Source organism: Oncorhynchus mykiss, chromosome 22, assembly GCF_057628025.1.
Source record: "Oncorhynchus mykiss isolate SJ-2025 chromosome 22, ASM5762802v1, whole genome shotgun sequence".
NCBI lineage: Eukaryota > Metazoa > Chordata > Actinopteri > Salmoniformes > Salmonidae > Oncorhynchus > Oncorhynchus mykiss.
Window position 1 is genome coordinate 20,263,633 of NC_143043.1, and position 24,362 is coordinate 20,287,994.

General features: G+C 45.7%; 1 protein-coding gene across 2 annotated transcripts in view; it reads right to left on the reverse strand.

Annotated features, from left to right (window-relative positions):
* The window catches only part of LOC110501531 (myosin light chain kinase, smooth muscle), a 78,611-nt gene that overhangs the window by 11,712 nt on the left and 42,537 nt on the right, over positions 1–24,362 (reverse strand). Inside the window, exons 12-26 of one of the 2 annotated variants that reach the window (XM_021579175.3) lie at positions 24,145–24,297; positions 20,631–20,768; positions 19,571–19,768; positions 19,141–19,387; positions 18,678–18,758; positions 17,552–18,333; positions 15,558–15,674; positions 14,615–14,683; positions 3,774–3,821; positions 3,127–3,254; positions 2,734–2,890; positions 973–1,278; positions 787–813; positions 516–600; positions 2–205 (exon numbers count right to left, since the gene is read on the reverse strand). In XM_021579175.3, the coding sequence (XP_021434850.3) occupies positions 2–205; positions 516–600; positions 787–813; positions 973–1,278; positions 2,734–2,890; positions 3,127–3,254; positions 3,774–3,821; positions 14,615–14,683; positions 15,558–15,674; positions 17,552–18,333; positions 18,678–18,758; positions 19,141–19,387; positions 19,571–19,768; positions 20,631–20,768; positions 24,145–24,297 (2,740 nt within the window). Of the gene's footprint in view, position 1; positions 206–515; positions 601–786; positions 814–972; positions 1,279–2,733; positions 2,891–3,126; positions 3,255–3,773; positions 3,822–4,179; positions 4,257–14,614; positions 14,684–15,557; positions 15,675–17,551; positions 18,334–18,677; positions 18,759–19,140; positions 19,388–19,570; positions 19,769–20,630; positions 20,769–24,144; positions 24,298–24,362 lie in introns of those variants that run through there. The other variant, XM_090215693.1, reaches the window with a different exon arrangement.

The window sequence follows — 24,362 nt, forward strand, 5'->3', positions numbered from 1 at the left end:
CATTTCCAAAACCATGACGATGTCCGACTTGCCCTCGAAGGCATCAATGCACTGGACAAGTTTGGGGTGATGGAGGGAGTTCATTATAGCAATCTCTTGTCTCACATTATCTTTCTCTTTGGCAGAGTAGGCTTTGATAAACTTTCCAGCCCAATGCTTCTTTGTTGCCTTCTCCAAAAGTTTAAATACTTGTCCGAATTTCCCCCTAAAACATAGAAGACAAAAATGTTTTGGGGGAATTAGAGGAGATCATGAATGCGAGGCATGTACAATAGGCCTATTGCGGACAAGTGTCAATGTAGATCAATGCTTCGCATGAAATATATGCCATGTAGCAGTGGCTTTTATCCAAGGCGACGTACAGTAGTAGGGCATACTCTGTTCATATGGGGGCCCGGAGCGGAAATCGAACCCACGACTCAAGTGTTTACAAGTGCAATGCTCTACTGACTGAGCCTGAGGAGCACAATTAAATAAATGCTTTGCTGACCAACGTTTTGTAGGTGGGTACTCACGTTCCGAGGCGCTCTTCCACATCGTACAGATCCTTGACTTTAACGTCTGTTCTCACGGTCACGTCTCTGTAGTCTGGCTCCTTGTCTGAAAATAGGAACATGACACTTTGGAGTTATGACAGTATAAATGCCGAGTCAGTCATAACACATAAGCACGTTGCAAAACAAAGGACGTAATAAAGCATTTTACATGTGTGCTTCATAGGTGTTACCCATTTTTATTTTTGGGAAGGAAGCAATTATGTCGAAACATGGATTGGATTAGACATACCTTCATCATCCTCAACCTCCTCCTTTTCTGTTCGATAAAATTATAAAAGAATGTCGTTAGTCATTGGTATGAATCAATAATCATTAGTATGAATCACTGTCCGACAATGTCAAGGAAAATAGCTTGTTAACAACGAGTGACAAGTGTAACCAATGAGTGGCAGTACACCAGAAGACCCCCACTTACCCTCTACATCCTCCTCTAGCATTGTGACAGGCTCAGACTCTGCACTGGGCTCGCCGATACCGTAGATATTGACAGCCCGCACCCTGAACTTGTACTGGCGTTGACCCAGCAGATTGTGAACATTATAGAAGGTGCTGTTGCAGGAGACCAGATCCTTCCACTCGTTGTCCACAGAATTCCATATCTCTAGGTTGTAAGACTGGACCGCGCTGCCCCCGTCGTAGGTGGGGCCGTACCATGACAGCGTGAGGGTGGAGCGGCGGATGTCTGAGGCGGCTGGAACACGGGCAGGGGGATCAGGTTTGTCTGGAACACAGAGGTCACACAGAGCCACTCAAGAGGTCAACGCTGAGTTCTGAACACTGGTCCGGGTTACATTGATGTGAAACATACTCCAGGCTTTGTCCCAAATGTAACCCAGTCCCTATATAGTACACTACTTTTGACCAGATACCTATGGGCCCTGGTCAAAAGTAGTGCACTACTTAGAGAATAGGGTTCAATTTGGGACAAAGCCTAGACCCCCACTTCTCGCCGCTGCACAGGCGCGAGTTGAGTTAGTCGACTCGTGAAGATTTGGACAGATTAGACTCCCAGTCCCAGGATCTGATAAATGTGTAGTGCAAGATGAACCACCTGAGGGGGAGATCGAATGATAACAGTTCCAGGAAGGACAAACAAACCTTCCATTCACAAATGTCAGTACTCAGTAGTCACCATACACAAAAGCACAGCCGTGTTGGTAATGAAAAAAGGTTTGTCTGGCTATAGTGGCTACCTTCTGAACAGCCAACAACCATTCGTCAACAACAGTCTCACCATATCCAGCCAGGGCAGGGTGTCCATTAAAGGGCACAATACAGGAGACTATACGTGAGAGCAGATGATCAGTGAGGCAGGGAGGATCCACACAAGAAGTCTGGATCAGTTTTATGTACAGCCAGCTACAGTGCACTTTATTCTCCCTGCTTTGTTGAAGGGGTGGGAGCCATGTTACACAAGCTGTTACCAGCATACCCCCACTTAATCCACAGGGTTCCATTGTAAAACACCAAACGAATCTGCCTCAAAGAGCACAGCTTGACACCAACAGGCTTGCAATGGTGGAGGAGTCAATGAAACGAATTATATGAAACAATTCAATACTAAAACCTCTATACGCCATACATGCAGTCGAAGGTTGTAATAGTAACGCGAGGATCATATACATTAACAAGCATCTAAGTAGGGGGCTGCTTATACCAGTGTGTAACAAGTGCTGTGTCTCTGTACGCTATTAACAGTTCTCTGGGCACATAAACGGTTGCGTTTATGTGGAGCAGCGCAATAACTCGTCTCCCAGGCTGCTGCGTATTTTCCCTGAGTCAGGCTGGATACACTCCACTCTGACAGAAGTGGCAAAGGGCCTCATTAAAGCAACAGCTGAAGAGAAAGCACAAGCCTTAAAAGGCCATTGGAGATCCCTGCAGTGGCTTGTTAGTGTTAGGACCTAGAGAGCTCCAGCTTTCCCGGCCTGCGTACCTTCCCTTCCCCAACCACATTCCCCAAAGCTACAGGACTGCCATTTTTACGAGAGACGAACATGATAGGTAGTGGGGCGAGTTAAATCATGCGTTATAGCAAAAAATAATTTCACAGGGAAAGATGCCTCAAGAGTCTTAATTGTCTTGGGAATCTCAATGATGGAGCTAAAAATGGCATCACTGCCTAGCGCCTAGAGGCCAAACTCAATACGGCCTGATTTGGATAAATGGAACATACCAACAACGGTGAGGTTGAGAGCAGCCTGTCTCACGCCGTAGTTGTTTCGCAACTCTACGGTGTAGCAGCCACAGTGCTCCTGCTGGCTGTCAGCGATGGTCAGTTTACTGTTGGACTCAGTGGTTTCAATGGTTAAATCACCTTTGACCTCTTGGATCTGCAGACAAAACCACCATAAAAAAGGTCAGTCATATCACGGAGAAGGAAACTTTCGCTAAAACAGTTACATAGAGTTACTACAGTGTTATTAAATATATATACAGAAATAATTAGAAATTGGACATGGTGGTTCATTTCAGGTGATGGTTGGAGTTGATCATAGACAGGGCAGAGCAATAGAGTCAATACATAATCAATACATAAAGGGGCGGACTGGTACAGACTTGTCCTTACTGGTTTGCGGAACTTGAGCCAGGTGCATTTGATTGGAGGAGCTCCTCCAAACTTACAGAGAATTTCCACCTTCTCTCCTGCCAGGATCTTCATGTCGTCTGGGAACTGAACAATCTGAGGTGGTATAGCTGGATGACACACACACACACACACACACACACACACACACACACACACACACACACTTCAGCAAGAAACATCTGTATCCATCATCAGAACAAACCTCCAGGTAAAGCGTTCAGTACTCATCTGGCTCCCCCCGTCCACTGTTTGTCCAATAATCTGGGGGCTGAGATGGGTTGGCAGGGGGAATCTCCCATTGCTATTACAGGCACCCTCAGACAGAGCAGCTGAGTCCAGCCAGTGTTTGGCACATGAGCTAGGCCCTCTAGCCTGAATGAGAGCTGGGCTGGAGCACAGGCTAGGGGGATCATCTATCCTGCTTGTTGACATTTGGGTCGTTCTCTATTAGGCCAGAGAGTTTTAGTACAGGGGCTCAATGTATCAAGTGCTCCAGAGTAGAAGAGCTGATTTAGGATCCATTTTGTCTTTTTGGACAGGGGGAGCTGATCCTACTTCAGCACTCCTACTCTGAGAAGCTTGGTACATAGAGATACCTTTTGCATGTATGAGGAAGTCTTTCTTACCCTGTTTGGGAGGAGTCTTTGTATTCGGTTTCTTTATCCTTGCCTCACCTGGAAAAAATAAATTACAAATTGGGAAGGCCGCAGTTATGTCAATGCAGTTGATAATGGATCCAATGAGATTTGATACAAATGATTCCCATTTGTGAATCTTCAACGCAATTATTCAAGTAAAATGAATATATTGATCAGAACCCAGACTGATTCTAAAAATGGTGTGTAGAATTCACATAAATTAATGTCATTGCAATTGATTACATTGTGAGCAACAGCAGCAGCAAGCATCAGTAAATCAAAGTTTAAGTTCCTGTTCTTTTCCCAACATAATCACTCAGTGTTCGCGCACCAATATAGCTGGAATCCAGTTGTTACTATTGACAAGACTTATTGATCAAAGCATAGATGAAGATTGAATTTGTACAGCTCATTTACCACAAGTTTGAAACACCAGTCCAGTTTGTAGGCTAGCCTCTGACGGAGCACATACTGTGGGAAATAACACTTTCGTACATTCAGAATCCTTGTTTAAAGCATTTGCCTTTATAGTACATCTATAAAATCATTTTGGTTTTATAACCACTTATGAGTTCTGAAGACTTTACTAGTGTATTATAAGGCATTATGAACTTCATAGAAAAGGTTAGTTCTTCCCAGGACAGTATATGGGAACCGAGAACAAACTGTCTGATAAGTGAACTTGGGGGAGGGAGCTATTCTCTTGTAGATGTCCTGGAAGAAAGTGCTGCCTTGTCCTTTGGTATTTGCCTTTTTTGGTCATAAAAAAAAAAAAAAAAATGTACCAAAGTCTTCAGGGAATAGCTCTTGGCACAATATACATTACATTTGATTGCCGTCAAGAATGAATGTGACAGTAAAAACAAACTAATGGAGCTAGTGAGGAGCAACACGGAATATTAACCTTGATGAATTACAGCTTAGGCTCGCAATGTCTTTACTTCCCTCTTTTCTGCATGAGATCCTCCTCTCTGGAAAGAACATCCTTTTTACAACAACTATTTTTGCCCAGTGTACTGAAACAAAACATGAAGCTGATAAAAAGTTTAATTGCACAAATAACATCTACCATTGCTGTTTACATTTGCAGCGTCAAATACAGAAAATGACAGCCAAACAAAGAGAACAGGCTTTTAAACACACTAAAATTGTTATGAGCACACCGAATGGCTGTGAAAGGGTTTAATGCGGGAAATAGCGTACTCTTTAAAAGCTTGTGTTCATGAAGTTTCCAAAACAAGTAGAGAACTTAAAAAGGGGAAATCCACTCTTTCGGTATTTTTTTCTAAATGTTTTGCATGCTAGCAGTCAAATCTTCAAGATATTGGACTTTCAAGAAGCAATGTGTTACCGGCCACATCATGATGCAAATACATTTTGCATCATGACAACGTGATGGGGCCGGTGACACTTTGCATCTTGAAAGTCCAAGGTCTTGAAGATTTGACTGCTGACATGCAAAATATGTCAGGACTGTATCAACAGCAGACTAATGAAAAATAAAAAAACACCAAAAGATAGATTTTCCCTTTAAAGAACAACGAATGCTTAATTAGTCCAGTTGTAAAGTTCACATACATCCGTTCAGTTCTGAATTCTAAATAAACTACTGCACCCAGCCTTTGAGCTGCAGTTAAAAGGTAGTGTGTGTATTCATGGGTACCAAGGGAAGCCAGGCTTCCCCCAGAAATTGTCTGTTTCATAATTTTCCTTCATTTCGCAAGAGGCTGTATCTCACTAGAGAAAGCATCAAAGTGAGCGAAACAGTACCCGTCTGACTCTGTCTGGTCAAAAAGAGTATGACGTTGTTGCCATCCATAGTACTGAATTCAAGAGAAGCCAGTGAGCATTTGACCTCCCTTGATTGAAAAAATATAACATAGCCAATCAGCGTTGAGCTAAACTGTGTGAGCTCAACTGTGAATGGTCCTGTCACATCAAAACAAATTCTAATAATATTAAAAAGTGTCAAGGGAAGCCAGTTTAGATTTGGCTTCACTCCAATCACATCGAAAGCAACATTTTAAGTCATTGACAGAAAAAAACTTGAATTGTTGCATCTCGTTGTGTTGTGGCCCTATGGTGGCTAGCTAAAATTGCCTCTCCTAAATTAGCCATGGATGGAGACTTGGACTTGTGGTTTTACTTAATTCTCCATACTGGCCAATGATTGTAACTGCGATTCTGATCCAACCATAAATTCATACATTGTGCCTGAGGATGGAAGTTCAACATGCTAGATGTTAACTAGCTGGCTTGGCACATCGTTGCCCATGAAAGGAATTTAGGCTAGTGAGCAAACATTTTAGCCATTTTTCCCCCTACTTGCACGAACACACAGAGAAATGAGAACCATGCACAGCCACATAGTTTACGTTGAATGGACTAAATTGTTTTATGTATATTTTAGTTGTCACTGTCATAGGTTATTTGATGATGTTGAAGTTGAAATGGTGCTGGAATAGGGAAGTTGCTCTCCGGTTTTATCGTCTCGGCCTTATACATCTCTGTATCACCGTCGCAAGGCATATGGACTAACAAGTTCATATTGTTCATATTGCCAATCGCAATATAAAGTCAAGAGAAGAAAAGGCCTGGAAGGAAGAGAGATGACTAGAAACGATTCGGTTGACCGTTTTATGTGTGGATTAATTGGCAGAGTAGAGGACCTTGTGCATTTCTTTTTTTTCTGTTGAATTTTTAGCCCTTTTTCTCCCCAATTTCGTGGTATCCAATTGTTGTAGTAGCTACTATCTTGTCTCATCGCTACAACTCCCGTACGGGCTCGGGAGAGACGAAGGTTGAAAGTCACGCGTCCTCCGATACACAACCCAACCAAGCCGCACTGCTTCTTAACACAGCGTGCATCCAACCCGGAAGCCAGCCGCAACAATGCGCCGAGGAAACACCGTGCACCTGGCCACCTTGGTTAGCGCACACTGCACCCAGCCCGCCACAGGAGTCGCTGGTGCGCGATGAGACAAGGACACCCCTACCGACCAAGCCCTCCCTAACCTGGGCGACGCTAGGCCAATTGTGCGTCGCCTGACGGACCTCCCGGTCGCGGCCGGTTACGACAGAGCCTGGGCGCAAACCCAGGCAGTACAGCGCCCTTAACCACTGCGCCACCCGGGAGGCCGGACCTTGTGCATTTCAGGTAAATTAACAACTCAATGTTTATATCCCCCCAAGATAAATTAGCTAGCAAGTGCAAGCTAACTAGCTAAATTGCCATAAATGTTAATGCTTTTTGACCTGTCCCCAAAATTAATATAATTGGTCCAGAGTTTGTTTTGATATTTTAACCTGTGTGTCGTGATCGCGTTTGGTGTGGGGGGACAAAATAAATGTATGCACGATGGCGCACATGTGCTGCCAGTTTGGGTTCCGTGTAAGGCACTGCATCACACTGCTAGAGGCGTCACTATAGATCTCGGTTCGATCACAGGCTGTGTCGCATCCAGCCGTGACCGGGAGATGCATACGGCGGTGCACAATTGGCCCAGTGTCGTCCAGCTTAGGGTAGGGTTTGGCCGGCCGGGATGTCCTTGTCCCATGACTCGCGACCTCGCCTCTCCCGAGTCCGGCCCGCCACAGGAGCCGCTAGTGCGCGATGAGACAAGGATATCCTGCCGGCCAAACCCTCCCTAACCCGGAAGACGCTAGGCCAACCTCCCTAACCCGGATGATTTGTGTGGCCCCATGGACCTCCCGGTCGCGGCAGGCTGCGACAGAGCCTGGGCTTGAACCCAGAATCTCTGGTGGCCAGCCTTAGACCACTACGCCACCCGGGAGGCCCGGATCTTAATGTGTCTTTAAAATAAATGCGAGAAATATCGGTGAAAACACTGATGCTCAAATATTGATATAATAACCATATTGAAGTAAACTTGGTCCTCCCACTATGACTCTTCGGGAATGTATGCAATTTATTAGGGTTGGGGCTACAGATTAAATAAATTGTAGCCCCAACAGGGTTGTGAAAGTGCAAGGTGATGAGCTTGATGCGCCAATAAATATTAAGGGTCTTATTCTGGTGACAGTCGATGCATGGCTGCCGTTTGACAATTCAAAATAATTTAGCTTTGGTCCAAAATAAACTAATCATGCATTGAAGTCAACCGGTGTAAGTGAAAGTCAAAAGAGCTAGCTTTCTATCTCTATGCAAACGTTAGCTAGCATTTAGCACACGTTTTCAAACTAAGCAAATGTAAATATGTCTGCCAGCTGTTGGTAGCCAAATGCTGATGCTGTCATACTATAGATCAGGGGTATTGAACTCTTACCCTATGAGGTCCGGAGCATTCTGGTTCTCTGTTCTACCTGAATCAATTGCAGCCACCTGGTGTCCTAGGTCTAAAATCATCACTGATTAGAGGGGAACAATTAAAAAAAAAAACAGAACTGGCTTCAAAGTCCACAGTTGAGTTTGAGGGCTGTAGATACAGTGCATTCAGAAAGTATTCAGACCCTTTCCATTTTTCCCCACTGTTACGTTACACCCTTATTCTAAATTTGATTATTTTTACCCCCCACCTAAATCTACACACAATACATCATAATGACAAAGCAAACTCAAGTAAATAAAAATTGCAAATCCATTAAAAAATATATACTTTTACATAAGTATTCAGGCCCTTTGCTATGATACTAAATTGAGCTCGGGTACATCCTGTTTCCATTGATCATCCTTGATGTTTCGACAACTTGGAGTCCACCTGTGGTAAAGTCAATTGATTGGACATGATTTGGAAAGGCACACACCTGTCTAAATAAGGTCCCACAGTTGACAGTGCGTGTCAGAGAAAGAAGTAAACCATGAGGTCAAAGGAATTGTCCACAGAGCTCTGAGACAGGATTGGAAGAAGTTTGGAATTACCAAGACTCTTCCTAGAGCTGGCCGCCTGGCCAAACTGAGAAATCGGGGAGAAGGGGCTTGGTCAGGGAGGTGACAAAGAACCCGATGGTCACTGACAGAGCTCCAGTTCCTCTGTGGAGATGGGACAACTATCTCTGCAGCACTCCACTAAAATCAGGCCTTTATGGTAGAGTGGCCAGATGGAAGCGACTCCCCAGTAAAAGGCACATGACAGCCTGCTTGGTGTATGCCAAAAGGAACCTATAGGACTCTAACCATGAGAAACAAGATTCTCTGGTTTGATGAAATCAAGTATGAACTCTTTGGCCTGAATGCAAAGTGTCACATCTGGAGGAAACCAGGCACCATCCCTACAGTGAAGCATGGTGGTAGCAGTATCATTCTGTGGGGATGTTTTTTTGTGGCAGGGACTGGGAGACTGAAAGATGCACGGAGCAAATTACAGAGAGATCCTTTATGAAAACCTGCTCCAGAGCGCTCAGGACCTCAGACTAGGGCAAAGGTTCACCTTCCCATCTACAGTTCAACCAAACCGCTTTGTGTATCCTTGAAAAACAGCCAGCCAGCCCAGACATAGTGGACATTCACACATAACAAATCAAAGCGCTAGATAAATGGAACAGCTGTTTCAGGAAATAATCGACTTTGGTAGCAAAAGGATCAGACCAGCGCCATAAAAATGATACACTGCTCAATGTACACATCACAGACAAACTGAAAATGGTCCACCCACACAGACAGTGTGGAATTGTTAGATATTACCTGTTAGATACTGCTGCACTGTCGGATCTAGAAGCATAAGCATTTCGCGAACATGCCACAATACATAGTGTCAACTGTAAAGTTTGGTGGAGGAGGAATAATGGTCTGGGGTTGTTTTTCATGGTTTGGGCTAGGCCCCTTAGTTCCAGTAAAGGGACATCTTAATGCTACAGCATGCATTGACATTCTAGACGATTCTGTGCTTCCAACTTTGTGGCACCAGTTTGGGGAAGGCCCTTTCCTATTTCAGCATGACAATGCCCCCGTGCACAAAGTGCGGTCCATGGTTCGTCAAGATTGGTTTGGAAGAACTTGACTGGCCTGCACAGAGCCCTGAACCCCATCAAACACCTTTGGGATGAATTGGAATGCCGACTGTGAGCCAGGCCTAATCGCCCAACATCAGTGCCCGACCTCACAAATGCTGTGTGATTGAATGGAAGCAAGTCCCCGAAGCAATGTTCAAACATTTAGTGCAGGTGTGCGCAACCCCAGTCCTCTGGGGCCTGATTTGTCAACATTTTCTCCATCCCTTGCAAACACAGATAATTCATCAAATTGCATTCTAAACTGAAGATCATGATTAGGTGATTATTGGAGCCAGGTGTGTTAGCTGGGGCTGATGCAAAACTGTGACACCAATCAGGCCCTCGAGGACTGAAATTGCCAACCCCTCACTAGTGAAAAGCCGTCCCAGAAGAGTGGAGGCTACCCCATATTAATGCCAATGATTTTGGAATGAGATGTTCGACAAGCAGGTGTCCACATACTTTAGGTCATGTAGTGTAACTCAAGAAATCGCATCAATTTTTTTTTTGTCAAGTTGGTCTTAAGTCTCAAAAATGTACATCCAACTAAGACGTTTGCAGTTTTGCTCAAGTGAAAAAATGTACATGAAAACAATTAGTCTCTCGTTGAATGACCCCTACTGTTGACCAATCACCGAAGGGGCATAGACTTTGGCTTGCCACGTTATATTTGTGCACGAACAGCCCCTCCAAAAAAAACACAAAAAAACTTGCAGAAGACCAAAACGTCACGAGCTGTTCCCAACTATTTCGGATGGAAAGCATGTGGACGCCTTCAGCTGAGAACTCCACAATTACAATCCATTGAGATGTGATGTACATATTGTGAAGTGGAAAATTCTCAGCTACTTGCTACTAAACTGTTCTTATGCCAGCACCCAGGATATCAAGCCTTGAAGGCTCACGGTCCATATGTGAGCTGCAGAGCAGTTGCACCATGTTACCCAGCCGGAGACGTGTTGAAGCTGTCAAAACAAGTCCGGCCTTAACCCTGATCTGGTTCCTTCTCACAGGCTTGGAGTCAGTTCTCTCTACTTTCATTGTGTTTAGACAATCTGGAGACATTGCATTGCACAGGCCTGTATCACAATCAGTTTTATTTTTATTTTTTTATTAATCGCCCCACCCCCCCAACATGGAATCTAGAGAAACCATTGAATTACCTGATGAGCACACACTCCATCATAACAGAGGGAGAACATTACATCTCACTTGTCCAGCATTGTTACGGGCTGTCAAAAGGAGTAGAGGGCACAGATGAAAGCAGTTTGATATGAGGTAAAGGAGCGGTTGAGTGTCCCAACGGGACAGTGCATTCTGAGCTCTCCGGGACCCTGCAGTGCTGGACTGTGCGCAAGTTAAATAAATGTGCAGGGGTTAGAGTTTTCCAGCGGGGATGAAAAAGCTGCTTGTTTTCATAGCACTACACCACTGACGCATTTCCCATGGCTCACCACACTCTGCGGCTGTAATTAGATAACACACGAGCAACAGGGACTGCTTTAGAAAAACCATAACATGGCGAATAACATCGATAGCCCACTCGATAAAGCACTTGGATGTAATACGACCATGCATCTGGATGAGAATCTGAATCAAAACATTTACATTTTTGTCATGTAGCAGACACTCTTATCCAGAGCGACTTACAGTTAGTGCATTCATCTTAAGATCGCTAGGTAGGACAACCACATATCACAGGCATAGACAGTACATTGTTCCTCAACGTAGCTATCAGTAGAGTTGGAGCTAGAAGGGGGGGGGGGGGGGGGGGGGTCAAGTGCAAGTTGAATGTTGAGAATGATTTAAGATACTGTTTGGGTTTCAGACGTTTTCGGAAGATGGGCAGGGACTCTGCTGTCCTAGCTTCAGGGGAAAGCTGGTTCCACCATTGGGGTGCCAGGACACAGAAGAGCTTGGACTGGGCTCCCGTAGGGGGGAGGGCCATGAGACCTGAGGTGGCAGAACGGAGTGGTCGGGTTGGGGTGTAGGGTTTGAGCATAGCCTGAAGGTAAGGAGGGGGCAGTTCCTCTTGCCGTTCCGTAGGTAAGCACCATGGTCTTGTAGTGGATGCGAGATTTGACTGGAAGCCAGTGGAGGTTGCGGAGGAGCAGGGTGACCTGAGAGAACTTTGGAAGGTTGAAAACTGGACGGGCTGCTGCATTCTGGATAAGTTGCAGGGGTTTAATGGCACAAGCGGGGAGCTCAGCCAACAGCCAGTTGCAATAGTCCAGACAGGAAAGGACAAGTGCCTGGATTAGGACATGTGCCGCTTCCTGTGTGAAGTAGGGTCGTACTCTACAGATGTTGTAATGCATGAACCTGCAAGAGCGGGTCACTGCTTTGATGTTTGCAGAGAACGACAGGGTGTTGTCCGGGGTCACTCTGGGAAGGCGACTGTTGAATTGTCAACCGTGATGGATAGGTCTTTGAGCAGGCAGGCCTTCCTCAGGAGGAATAGCAGTTCCGTCGAGGTTGAGCTTGAGATGGTGGGCTGACATCCAAGTTGAGATATCTGCCAGGCACGCAGAGATGCGTGTTGCCACCTGGGTGTCAGAAGGGGTGAAAGAAAAGTAGTTGACCATCATCCGCAGGTAGCCTAGTGGTTAGAGCGTTGGACTAGTATCCGAAAGGTTGCAAGATTGAATCCCCGAGCTGACAAGGTAAAAATCTGTCGTTCTGCCCCCGAACAGGCAGTTAACTCACTATTCCTAGACCATCAATGAAAAAGAATTTGTTCTTAACTGACTTGCCTAGTTAAATAAAGGTAATAATAGCAATGATAGGAGAGACAATGTGAGGATATGGTGGAGCCGAGTGACTTGGTGTATAGGGAGAAGAGGAGAGGGCCTAGAACCGAGCCCTGGGGACACCAGTAGTGAGAGTACGTGGTGCAGACACTGATCAACTCCACGTCACCTGGTAGGAGCGGCCTGCCAGGTAGGATGCAATCCAAGAGTGTGCAGAGCCTGAGGCATCCAGCCCTGAGAGGGTGGAGAGGAGGCTCTGATGGTTCATTGTATCAAAGGTAGTGGATATATCTAGGAGGATGAGAACAAAGGAGAGAGAGTAAGCTTTGGCAGTGTGGAAAACCTCTGACACAGAGAGGAGCAGTTTCGGTTGGATGACCAGTCTTCAAGCCTGACTAGTTAGGGCCAAGAAGATCATTCTGAGAGAGATGAGAAAGTTGATCAGAGACAGCACGCTCAAGTGTTTTGGAAAGAAAAGAGAGAAGGGATACAGGTCTATAGTTTTTGACGATGAGTCAAGTGATGGTTTCTCGAGGAGGGGTGCAACTCGAGCCATTTTGAAGTCAGAGGGGATGCAGCCAGTGGTCAGGGATGAGTTGATGAGGGAAATGAGGTCTCCAGAAGGGAGGAGATGGGGTTGGGCAGGCAGGTTTGTCAGGCAATTTCTTTAGGAGGGGAGCAAAACAAGCCCCTTGATCCTGGTTGATGTGTCAACAACTACCTGCAAATTATGAGCAGTCAGCAGTTCACACACCAAGTCAGCCACTGGGAAAACAGGCAGCACTTAAAGTAGATGGCCCTAGCTAGCAAAAAGACAGTACTAGACCACAACAGATAAAGACCAAAAAGTTAAACACTCCTGCAGATATCAGGAGTCCTCCAGCTATAGAATGAAGCTATAAAACTAACGTTACATTTGGCAACAATAAGCTTTCTAGTACCATGTAAAATAACAAAATATGTAAGAACTACAGTATAAGCACTGACACCAACTATCACAAATCGGGGTTATAGCTTCACATGACATCCAATACCCCATTGGAACATTGTAGTGAATGAATCATTCTAAAAACAGAATTATACCCGACGCCAGACTTGAAAACATTTTCCTTGTTTCAAATCTACCCTACTTGGGAATCCAACATCAAAAGAGATTAGCCTTAATAAATCTGGGGCTCTTGTGTCAGGTCTCAGCCTCCTGCTTTTACTTAACTGCTCCAAACTATCCTACAGCTCTGAGTTTTGTGGCTTGTTGGGGTCAGGCCACATTCCAGCAGGACAAAAGCGTATCCCAAAACTGGCAGATTTTCTGCAGAACCTCCAAGTATTGGAAAAAGAGGCCAGAGCATGTGCTTCTGGCTGAATCAAGAGATGGCTGAGGAACAGGGAGACGCAAGCCTTACATGGAAGTTCGGGAGAGGAGGTTGAGTAAGCGGGGCAGCCATGCAAAGGGTCTCTCGCTCTCACTTCCTCCCTCTCCTCTCTTTCCCCCTTGCCTTTTCCTCTCCCTCTCTCCCTGGGCTTGTTTTAAGTGCCAGCGAGTGTCCCGGGCTTAAAGACAAACAGCAGTCAATTAGCTCTGTCAAACATCACAGAGGAGAGGGGTGTCGTAGTGGCCTCTGACCCCTGGAAGGAACCATCCAGGCTGAAGGGCTAAACGGACATGCTTCATGCTCAGCCCTAAGCGTGGCCGATCCAAAGCCTTTTAAGTAAAGGAAGATTTATGTGCTTGATTCAGAAGGAGGATTCGGCTGGGTTCTTTACAGGCTTACATCATATGGAAAATAATGTGGAGGGGTATAGCACATAACTCTGTCAAACTACCTATGCATTCCTCAAGCTTGGAAAGATTAAGAGGACTATTAAGATAAGCACATCTTCTTAGTAATCTTTTCTAGTAGTGTAAATCGAACCTACTTCGGATAAAACATATACTGATCACTATTTACACCTTATATCTGTCCTTTGTTCTCTGCAAGCCGATTACAGGGTAAGAACAATATATATTTTTTTTTTGTTCACATGCTATAAAAGTGCCCGAGCTCGAGGAGGCAGACAGGCTGCAGCAGTGGGAAAGGCAGATCCCATGCCGCTCCTTCTTTGGGGAATAAGCATATTTTGGAAACTCACTCTCGGAGGTAGGGATGGATGGCTTCTTGCTCTTCTTGTCAGCTGCTGTCGAGTTTGTGTCTGTAGGATCTATGGGAGAGGAAAACGAAAACATGTTTCAGGTCACGGATTTCCACACATTACCATTGCCATGACTTTCATGCTAAAAATAATCCCTACGAATTGTATCAGTAACTAAAAAAAAACTAACCATAGTCTCATACAGTACTTTATAGAAATCAAATCAAAGTTTATTGGTCGCTTGTTTTCCTAACACCAACAGTGCAGTAATTCAAAATAATACACATAATGCAAAAAAAAATGTAGAAATATCATAACGAGCAATGTCAGCGTCCGGAATATAATGGTGTGTATAGACCGTGTGGACCGTGAACCATACATGAAATTAACCAGTCAATGTTAAAAATGTAATGATTCCCAATGGACCATTTAAAGTGAACTGAATCATTAAGATATGCCCCTGTATCCATCTTTGTCTCTCCTGCTAAACATATTTTATCTCGACTCACTTTACTAAATGGCAGCCCCCCCCCTCCCCCCTCTCTGATTCAGAGTTAAATGCGGAAGACACATTTCAGTTGAAGGCATTCAGTTGTCCAACTGACTAGGTATCCCCCTTTCCCTAAATTATGTTTCATAATCTCATATTTTTGTATTGATGGCAACAGTAGTATAAGTATGCGACAGTTCAGTCAATGTGTATTGCGAATTAATCTAAAACTAGGATTGAACCGTGCGTGTCTGCCTAATGTTTTGATGCAGGCCTGTTAGTGAGTGCTGGGGGGCTGGGCAAGGCGGACGTGCAGTGGGAGCCTGGAACAGGGACTCCAGCTCGGCTAATCTGGCCGCTGTAATTGCAGGAAGTGCCTAGGGTTATGCCGGGGCAGCCGGGAGTCCAAGGGGGACTCATGGGAGTGGGACATGGCAGCCAGGAACAACTCACCATCCACCAGCACCATGCAGGAACACTCTGCTTTACCGGCCGAGTTCTCCACCCGGCACTTGTACTGGCCCTCGTCCTCGGGCAGGGCCTTGTCGATGGTCAGGGAGCACTGGCCTCCTGCAGGAAAAACACACACACATAGAGGACCTTAGCTAGAGTAGCCCCAGTACACACACACACACACAGCGGCCCCCAGTACACACACACACAGCGGCCCCCAGTACACACACACACACAGCGGCCCCCAGTACACACACACACACAGCGGCCCCCAGTACACACACACACACAGCGGCCCCCAGTACACACACACACACAGCGGCCCCCAGTACACACACACACACAGCGGCCCCCAGTACACACACACACACAGCGGCCCCCAGTACACACACACACACAGCGGCCCCCAGTACACACACACACACAGCGGCCCCCAGTACACACACACACACAGCGGCCCCCAGTACACACACACACACACAGCGGCCCCCAGTACACACACACACACAGCGGCCCCCAGTACACACACACACACAGCGGCCCCCAGTACACACACACACACAGCGGCCCCCAGTACACACACACACACAGCGGCCCCCAGTACACATACACACACAGCGGCCCCCAGTACACATACACACAGCGGCCCCCAGTACACATACACACAGCGGCCCCCAGTACACATACACACAGCGGCCCCCAGTACACATACACACAGCGGCCCCCAGTACACATACACACAGCGGCCCCCAGTACACATACACACAGCGGCCCCCAGTACACATACACACAGCGGCCCCCAGTACACATACACACAGCGGCCCCCAGTACACAATCACATCCATAGCCACAGTGACCCCCAGTACACAATCACATCCACAGTGGCCCCGAGAACACACAACCATAGCTAGTGGTCCCCAGCACACACACACAACCCTCCAGAAGCCTCCATTACTACCCTACGGCTCCATGAGGACATAACCCACATACTACTTTTGTTATGGTGGGACGCAAATGAAAAAAATGTGCATTCTTCAACATGACCCACAGTGACACTAAAAGGAGAATAAAAATGACCTGCGGGGGGGGGGGGGGGGGGGGGGTCACCTATACATGATTCCATTATTTCATTAGACGAGGCCCTGACTTGGCTGTGTGACGGTTGAGATCTGGGGCTGTGTCACAGGACATAACAGCTGGTGGTTGAGCAGTGTGCCTAGTTATGTTACTGTGCTGCTGCCCGTTGATTGTCTTGTTAAATTAGCCCTTACCCATAGAGCTGGTCAAGGGGCGTCATTCGGTTGCACTCAATAACAGACAGGCAACTCGCCGTTGTCATCATCAAGCTATGGGACCAGAGCAACGCTTAACCCCTGCCTCAACTCTGGACTGAACTGTTATCCCGACAAAACTGCACTCTAACTGGACTGACAAATACTGCTTCAAGATAGCCAGAGTTTCAGGTATCTGCATCAACACAAACTGCCTGAAATAACAGAGCAGTGATTATGGACGAACACGTCCCAAATTACACCTCGCTCCCTATGCAGTGCACTATTTCAGGAAAAGGGTGCCATTTGGGACGAACACGACGTCTGTGTTGGCGGTGTGTCAGGGGACCCCCAGGAGCCCAGAAACAGGGAATCCTTTGGCCATTCTTACTCTACATTCGATTCATACCACCTTGTAAATATGTGGGGCTTTCTACAAGGAGACAATTACAAGCACCCAGAACAAAACAATTCGGCACTATGATAACATCGACTCCCTCTATGTACAGGGATATGTTTCCATCATATCCCATATCGAATGCGGCGGTGCAAGAGGGGAAACTCAGTCACATCACTGTCTGTCACACTACTTCATAATATTAGAAGCCAAGCCTCCACAAACACATGGGATGCGAATTACCTACGTAGTGCACTAAAAAAACATAATAGGGTGCCATTTGGGACGGTAGACATGGTCGGCCTAGTAGTGGTCCACATACTTACCTTCGTTGGACAGCTTGATGAACTTGGAGGGCTTGATGACCTTCCCGTCTAGAGTCCAGGTAATAGTAGCTGGGGGGTCACAGGTCACTTGGCAATGTAGCCTCAGGCAAGCCCCGTCCACCACGCTCAGATCACTCAGCTTCTGACTGAACAAAGGCTCCTTTCCAATGTTGTTACTCTCATCAATAATCCCACCTGCCACGCAGTTGATAGCGTTCTTCTCCTTCTCAGTGGCAGCAGGGGCTTTCGGTGTTGCTGCTTCTGGAGCAGGGCTCTCCCCATTCTTCTCCAAGCTCGTCTGATTCTTCTTGTTGGCCAGAACCGATCTGAAATCTGTAGGCTCTCCTTTCTCAGTAGGAGCGGTACCTGGTTTCGGGGAGGTGGCGGTGGTGCCCCCTTTTTTCCCCAGCACATCTCTAAAGTCCACCTGCGTGGGAGCGTTGACCTTCCTCTCATCTTCAGACAGTGTCTTGGGCTTGCCCCCTCTGGGCTGGAGCTGGCCCCTGAAGTCCATCTGTTCCGCCGTGATCTCCTTCAGGTCCTCCTCGGAGACGCTCTTGGTGGTGACTTTCCTGCCCAGCACTGTGCGGAAGTCGCGCTGCTCAGCCTCCTGCAGACGGATCTGGTCCTCGCGGTGCTCCTTGGTCTCCACGCGCCTCTTCAAGAGTCCCCGGGCTGTGCTTGGCTCTTCTGACCCCTGCTGCGGAATGGAACTGCTGCTTGGTGGTGCTCTGCCTCGCACTGTCCCGTCCACTCCTCCCACACGCTGACAAGGCTCAGGGCTGCAGCAGCACAGGGAGAGCGAGGTGTGGAAGAGGAAAAAAAAAACAGGGGTTGTTTAAAAGCCCCGGCTGGCTCAGCCTCCACTAGTTAATTGGGGGAGATACACAACTCAACATGTTACATCAGAGATGACTTCAGTAGCCTTATAAGGGCATGCACCCTGAACAGGGCCCCAGCCTTTGAACAATGGCACAGCTGGAGGAGGTACTGTAAACTATTTATTTGGTTATATTCAGGGATTAAGCGGATTTGAAACTGGGGTCTGGGGAGGGGGAAGGGAAGGCAAAAATAGCCCAGGTTGAGGGACCTCGACAATGAAGCAGTAGGCTAGTTAGTTACATACGTTTGGTGCTCTCCACTGGACACCACTGCAGCCTCACTGACCACCAGAGTGGCAACACAACTGCAGTCACCCACTTTGTTCCTAGAAGAGAGGATGAGAAAAGGAATGGAAAACTGTGGAGGAGGGAGTGTTTTAATTGACCGTAACTGGTCCTTTCAGACCAAATCCCTCTAAAAAAGGGACAGCATAAAGAAGAGGGCTTGTGTCTCAGTGATGGCAGTTTTAGATGACCTTAACATGACTTTTCAATATGTAACCCTAACCCATGTACTAAAATAACCAATCAAAGCATAACAAAAGAGTGAAACAAAAGTGAAACATTCAAGTCATCTAATGTATAAGGAGTCCTCCCACTATGTCCCAAATGGCACCCTATTCCCTATGAAGTGCATCCCCTGGTCATCTAGTCAAAAGTAGTGCACTTCATAGGGAATAGGGTGCCACTTGGGATGTAGAATCCTACCTCAGGCTGATCTCGTAGTCCCCGGCGTGGTGGGACCGGACTCGTCTAATGAGCAGGGACACCACATCCTCCTTCTGCAGTATCTCATAGTCCAGGTCAGTGTTCACCACCTGGCCCTGCTTCATCCAGCTCCACTGAGGGAAGGGGTCCCCAGCGATGGCACAGGACAGCAGGACATTCTGGCCCAGGTAGGCGGTGGTGGGCTTGAGCTTTGTGATGAACCAGGGCTGGACCCCGTCCTGGGGCTCTGGAAGACAGACATGGATAACCAACAGGTCATTATGGCATGAACAGGGTTGCAAAATGCTGGTAAAGTTACCCACATTTTTGTAACCCGAGGCATAAACTACATCTGCTACAGTTTAATACATACAATTTCACCTGACACACCGAGCTCTCTCAAGTGGAGTTAGCTAGGCTGCTAGCCTACCTTGTACAGTGAGTGAGACCTCTGTGCGAACCTCCCCTACTTTGTTCCACGCCTCACAGGTGTATTTCCCAGTGTCCTCAGGGAAGACTTCCTGGATGAACAGACTGCATTGGTTCCCCTTCCGCTCAAAGTGGAAGTCCTCAGACTCCTGGATCTCCTTCCCATTGTGGAGCCACACAATCTCTGGATGAGGATTCCCTACGACCATAAAAAGGTCACATTAAACCTCGTGTTTCATGTCCACATCATTTCAAAGTGTCTAAAATGGGATTGTGTAGATCAATAAAGTGACTTTAAGATGATTTGGACCGGGGTTAAGGTAAGGAAACTAAAATCATATTCTAACTTTGGGTGAACTACCCCTTTAAATTGTGCCCTATAGTAGCAGGCCGTTATGACAGGTTGTATTACATAACACACTCAATGATATACAGTTGTCTTGCATAATTGTATGCATTTTTCACATAGGCATGATCAAAATAAAATACATGTGCTTTAATGCTATTAGAAATATTTTATAAGAAAATAAAGCACGAGACCCTCCTGCTCCATCACTATTCACATTAAAAAGGTCTAGAATAATGTAAATCATACGACGCATTACTAGTGACTCCTCCCCCATGCGAACAACCTCAGTGGGATAATGAAGATTACGTAATAATAATAATAATAATAAGTGATAATACTCCGAGTCAATCCATCCCCTCAGGTCACACATTGGAAGGAAATGGAAATGCAGAAAACACCCGAAAACCAAACAAATATCTCTGGGGGGCCAAGCAGGAAATACCAGCTTCTAAAGCAAACAGTCGCTGAAAACACACACAATGAGTTTTCCATTCTGATTAATGGGAATCAGGGCTAAAACGAGACACCCACCAGGGTTGTATTCATTGGGGTGCACCACAGCAAAATGTTTTTCAAAGTGAAGGTTATTTTTTAATAGAGGGGGTGGGGGGGGGAAGCACTTCTTGGACTTGTCCAGGTAGTCCCTCTCCTGTTTGTCTGTTTTCTTCCGTTTGGTGCCTAATGAATACGACCCTACGAGGCCTTCTCTTACCTGTCACCTCCACAGTCATGATGACTTGGCTACCGTCCATGACTTTTAGATCCTTCAGACCTCTGAGAAATACAGGGGCCGATGGCTTCTTGGTGTCGACTGCATTTGGAGGGTCCGTCCTCTTGGCACTTTTCTTAGCTGAAATGTAACATTTGCAGGGTTACTTTTTACAGAACAGGAACATGAGTAATTCACTGAACAGCACACTAAGCCTAGAGAACCAACGACAGTCAACTTTCCCCCAGTTGACGGTCATTGCGAGGGAGCTGGCCTACTCTAACAGTCAAAAGGCTTAAAACAACAGATAAAAATGGAGGTAAAAAATGACTTCATTTATTTTAAAACTGCAGAGCAAGTAAAAACCATTGGCAGAAAAAAAACATAGCCTTGCTTGGAGGACTCTCCAAACACTTCTGACACAGGTTAAAAATACATTCATTCATTAAGCTAATATCATCTGCACCTGTGTCAGTCCTCCAGTGTGAAATTAAACAGCCAACAACCTATTAACAAGACAATTAGCAGTTGGGTGTGTGCAAATGTCAATCAGTGCAGGCTATTGGGAGTTTGTCTTTCTGTTAATTTTCCATTCCAGTCAAAGACATAACATTACTTGCTTCACAGTTAAATATGCTATATTAAGAGAGTCTTCTCCAAGTGAAGGTATTTCCTTCACAGTCATGTAAATAAATATTACCTCAACATGGATTCCTGGAGTACTATATATAGAGGCTGGAGTAGATCTCTTAAAATACATCCCAAATAGCACCCCATATAATGGAATACTTATGACCATAGCCCATGGTCAAAAGTAGTAGACTATATAGGGAGCCATTTGGGACACAGTCATGATGATTTAGAAAAACAAAGAGGAACATGCTGATGTTAACAAACTCCCTGTACGTCTCTTGGGAGTCTCTGCTCGTTCAGAAAAAGATAACCTTCTGGGAGAGAGCAACAGCTCTCCTACATCAGGAAATGAGCTGTCTGGCAGTCTACTGCAGGATATCCGAAACCTAAAATACTGAAGAACCCATACCAAAGAATCTGTGGAAAACTGTTTATGTTCTTAATGACATTGGCAGCCAAGCATATATAGGTGCTGCAGTAGCAGCCACTGTCTGCACACTTCCAGAAGCTATGGAGCAGAATGTCACGAGTACACCTGATCCTCATATGGAATTGCCATCTGGAACACAACGCTATAAAATATGGTGGTTAAATTAACTCCGGCAGTTTACCATTGGAAAAAAATGGTCAAGGTTCCGGTCTGTGTAATAAATAAAAAAACACCCCAAAAATAAGTGGGGTGTCTTGGTTTCTTTACCATCTCTGATGGGGTCTGAATCCCAAATGGCACCGTTTTTCCTATTTAGTGATGTACTACATAGGGAATAGGGTGCCATTTGGAATGCAGATCATGAATACTAGACACATCCTGAACATTACCAGCATGTATTGTGTTTGGTTCTACGTAGTCAGCTCCCCATATTGTGATGTTCTTGGCAAACATGCAAGGAACATTTTCCTGAATATGCAAACACTGGAATAATCTCATTAAACGACGACCATAGGGACGATGTTCCTGCCAAGGTCTTTGAGAGTCCAAAATCAAATTACTTGACTCATCATTACGCTTCAGTCCATTAAAAGGTAGACTCAGATGAATTACATTGCAACGAACAACACCGCAGATATTAAGACTTCGCTCTCACACAGTCATACACAGTATCTGCGCATGGGTTCGGCTTCATGCTGTTACAGAGTGGTAGTCTGGGCACCAAAACAGGCCAGCCTCGCTGTGAGAGAGAACGAGAGACCAACGGGAACTTTTTGGCCCTCGCTCCTTGATTCATGCACACCATGTATGGTGTTTGGTTTTACGTAGTCAACCCACCTCCCTTCCCCCAAGTTTATAAATTGAAAAGGTTCTAACCCTGTGGATGTCAGGACCCAACAGACAGGGAGGCAGGCTTGTCATAAACACAGCTCACCGTCTGTATGCATATCCAGCATGCCAGAGGGAGATCCAAGGCATCTCCAGCATGTTTCCATCAGCACTGTTGCTTAAACAGCCCTGCTTCACTGCTGCCTCAGCCAGCATTCCAAATGGCACCATATTCTCTTTATTAGTGCACCACCTTTGACCAGTGGTGTAAAGTACCTAAGTAGTACTTTAAAGTATTTTTTACTTAAGTCGTTTTTTGGGGGTATCTGTACTGTATCATTTCAATTTTTGACAACTTTTACATCACTACATTCCTTAAGAAAATATTGTACTTTTTACATCCATACATTTTCCTTGACACCCAAAACTACTCGTTACATTTTGAATGCTTAGCAGGACAGGAAAATAGTCAATTTCACGCACTTATCAACCAAACATCCCTGGTCATTCCTACTGCCTCTGGCGGACTCACTAAACACACTTGCTTTGTTTGGAAATGATGTTTGAATGTTGGTGTGCCCCTGGGAAAATGGTGGTATTTCAAATGTTTACCCCAGCGAAACAAATAGCTGAACCTCCACCTTGAAGTCTGGCGTGTGCTGATAGACAAGGATTTCATCCCAAATGGTAACCATTTTTTTTTTTTGTGCTGCTTTTGATCAGGGCCATGGTCAAAAGTAGTGCACTACTTAAGGAAATAGGGTGCCATTTGGGACAAAAACAAACTGCATGCTGGAACGGAGAGAGCAGATGTTTCCTTAAATGCTACATCGGATCCCTAAATAGCTATTATCTTAGAGTAGCACTTCTTCAAAGAGGCTCAAAGTACTCACAAGAGACATTTCAGGGCTTTAGCAAACCATCAAATACTCATTCTTCTAAATTTTCCTAATTTTTTCCTAATTTCCTAATTTTCCCATTTTCCTATCTCATGAATTGAGCGCAGTCTCAATTCATGAGCGCAGTCTCCGCGTGTTTAGATGTTCAAAAACGTAAAACCTAAACCCAGTTATCAAAATAACATTCATTGGTCATTCCCCTAATTTTCGCACTGCAGACTTTTGGAAGCCAAAGTCATAAAATGTGAATATATTACAAACTATAGGGCTTCGGGGACTAATAGCGGAACTGCAAAAGTACAAGTAATCAGCATCATTTTGAGAAATAATTACATACATATATGCTCTATTGGGGTAGTCCCCTGGGAAATATCTGATACAATCAATCACAGATTAAGTGTCTTCTCAAAGATGCAAAGGATAAAGAAACACATCTGAGGCTGGATGTATCAAGCGTCTCAGAGGGGAGTGCTGATCTACATCAGGTTCGCCTTTTAGATGACAATGAATGAGATTACATGGACAGAGGGGAGCTGATCCTAGCACTCCTACTCTGAGGTAGCGTTTACACAGGAAGTCCAATTCTGATCTTTTTCCCAATTATTGGCAAAAGCTCCGATTGGTTAAAAGACCAATTAGTGAAAAGAACATCAGAATTTGGTGGCCTGTGTTTACGCAGCCTGAGAAACTCGATACATATGGCCTCTGTAGAGGCTCCCAGGCCCACCTTTGATGATGACTTTGGCAGTGCACACGGCTCTCCCATGGATGTTCTCAGCAATACAAGTATACTGGCCCTCGTCCTCTGGCAGGGCGCCCTGGACTGTGAGTTGGGCCAGGCCATTCTCAAAGGAAGAGCGGGCGTACGGCATGGGCTTGTCTGATGGTGGAAGAGAGAGGAACATGTGTCACACTTGAGGAACACCTAAACACAATCCACTCCCA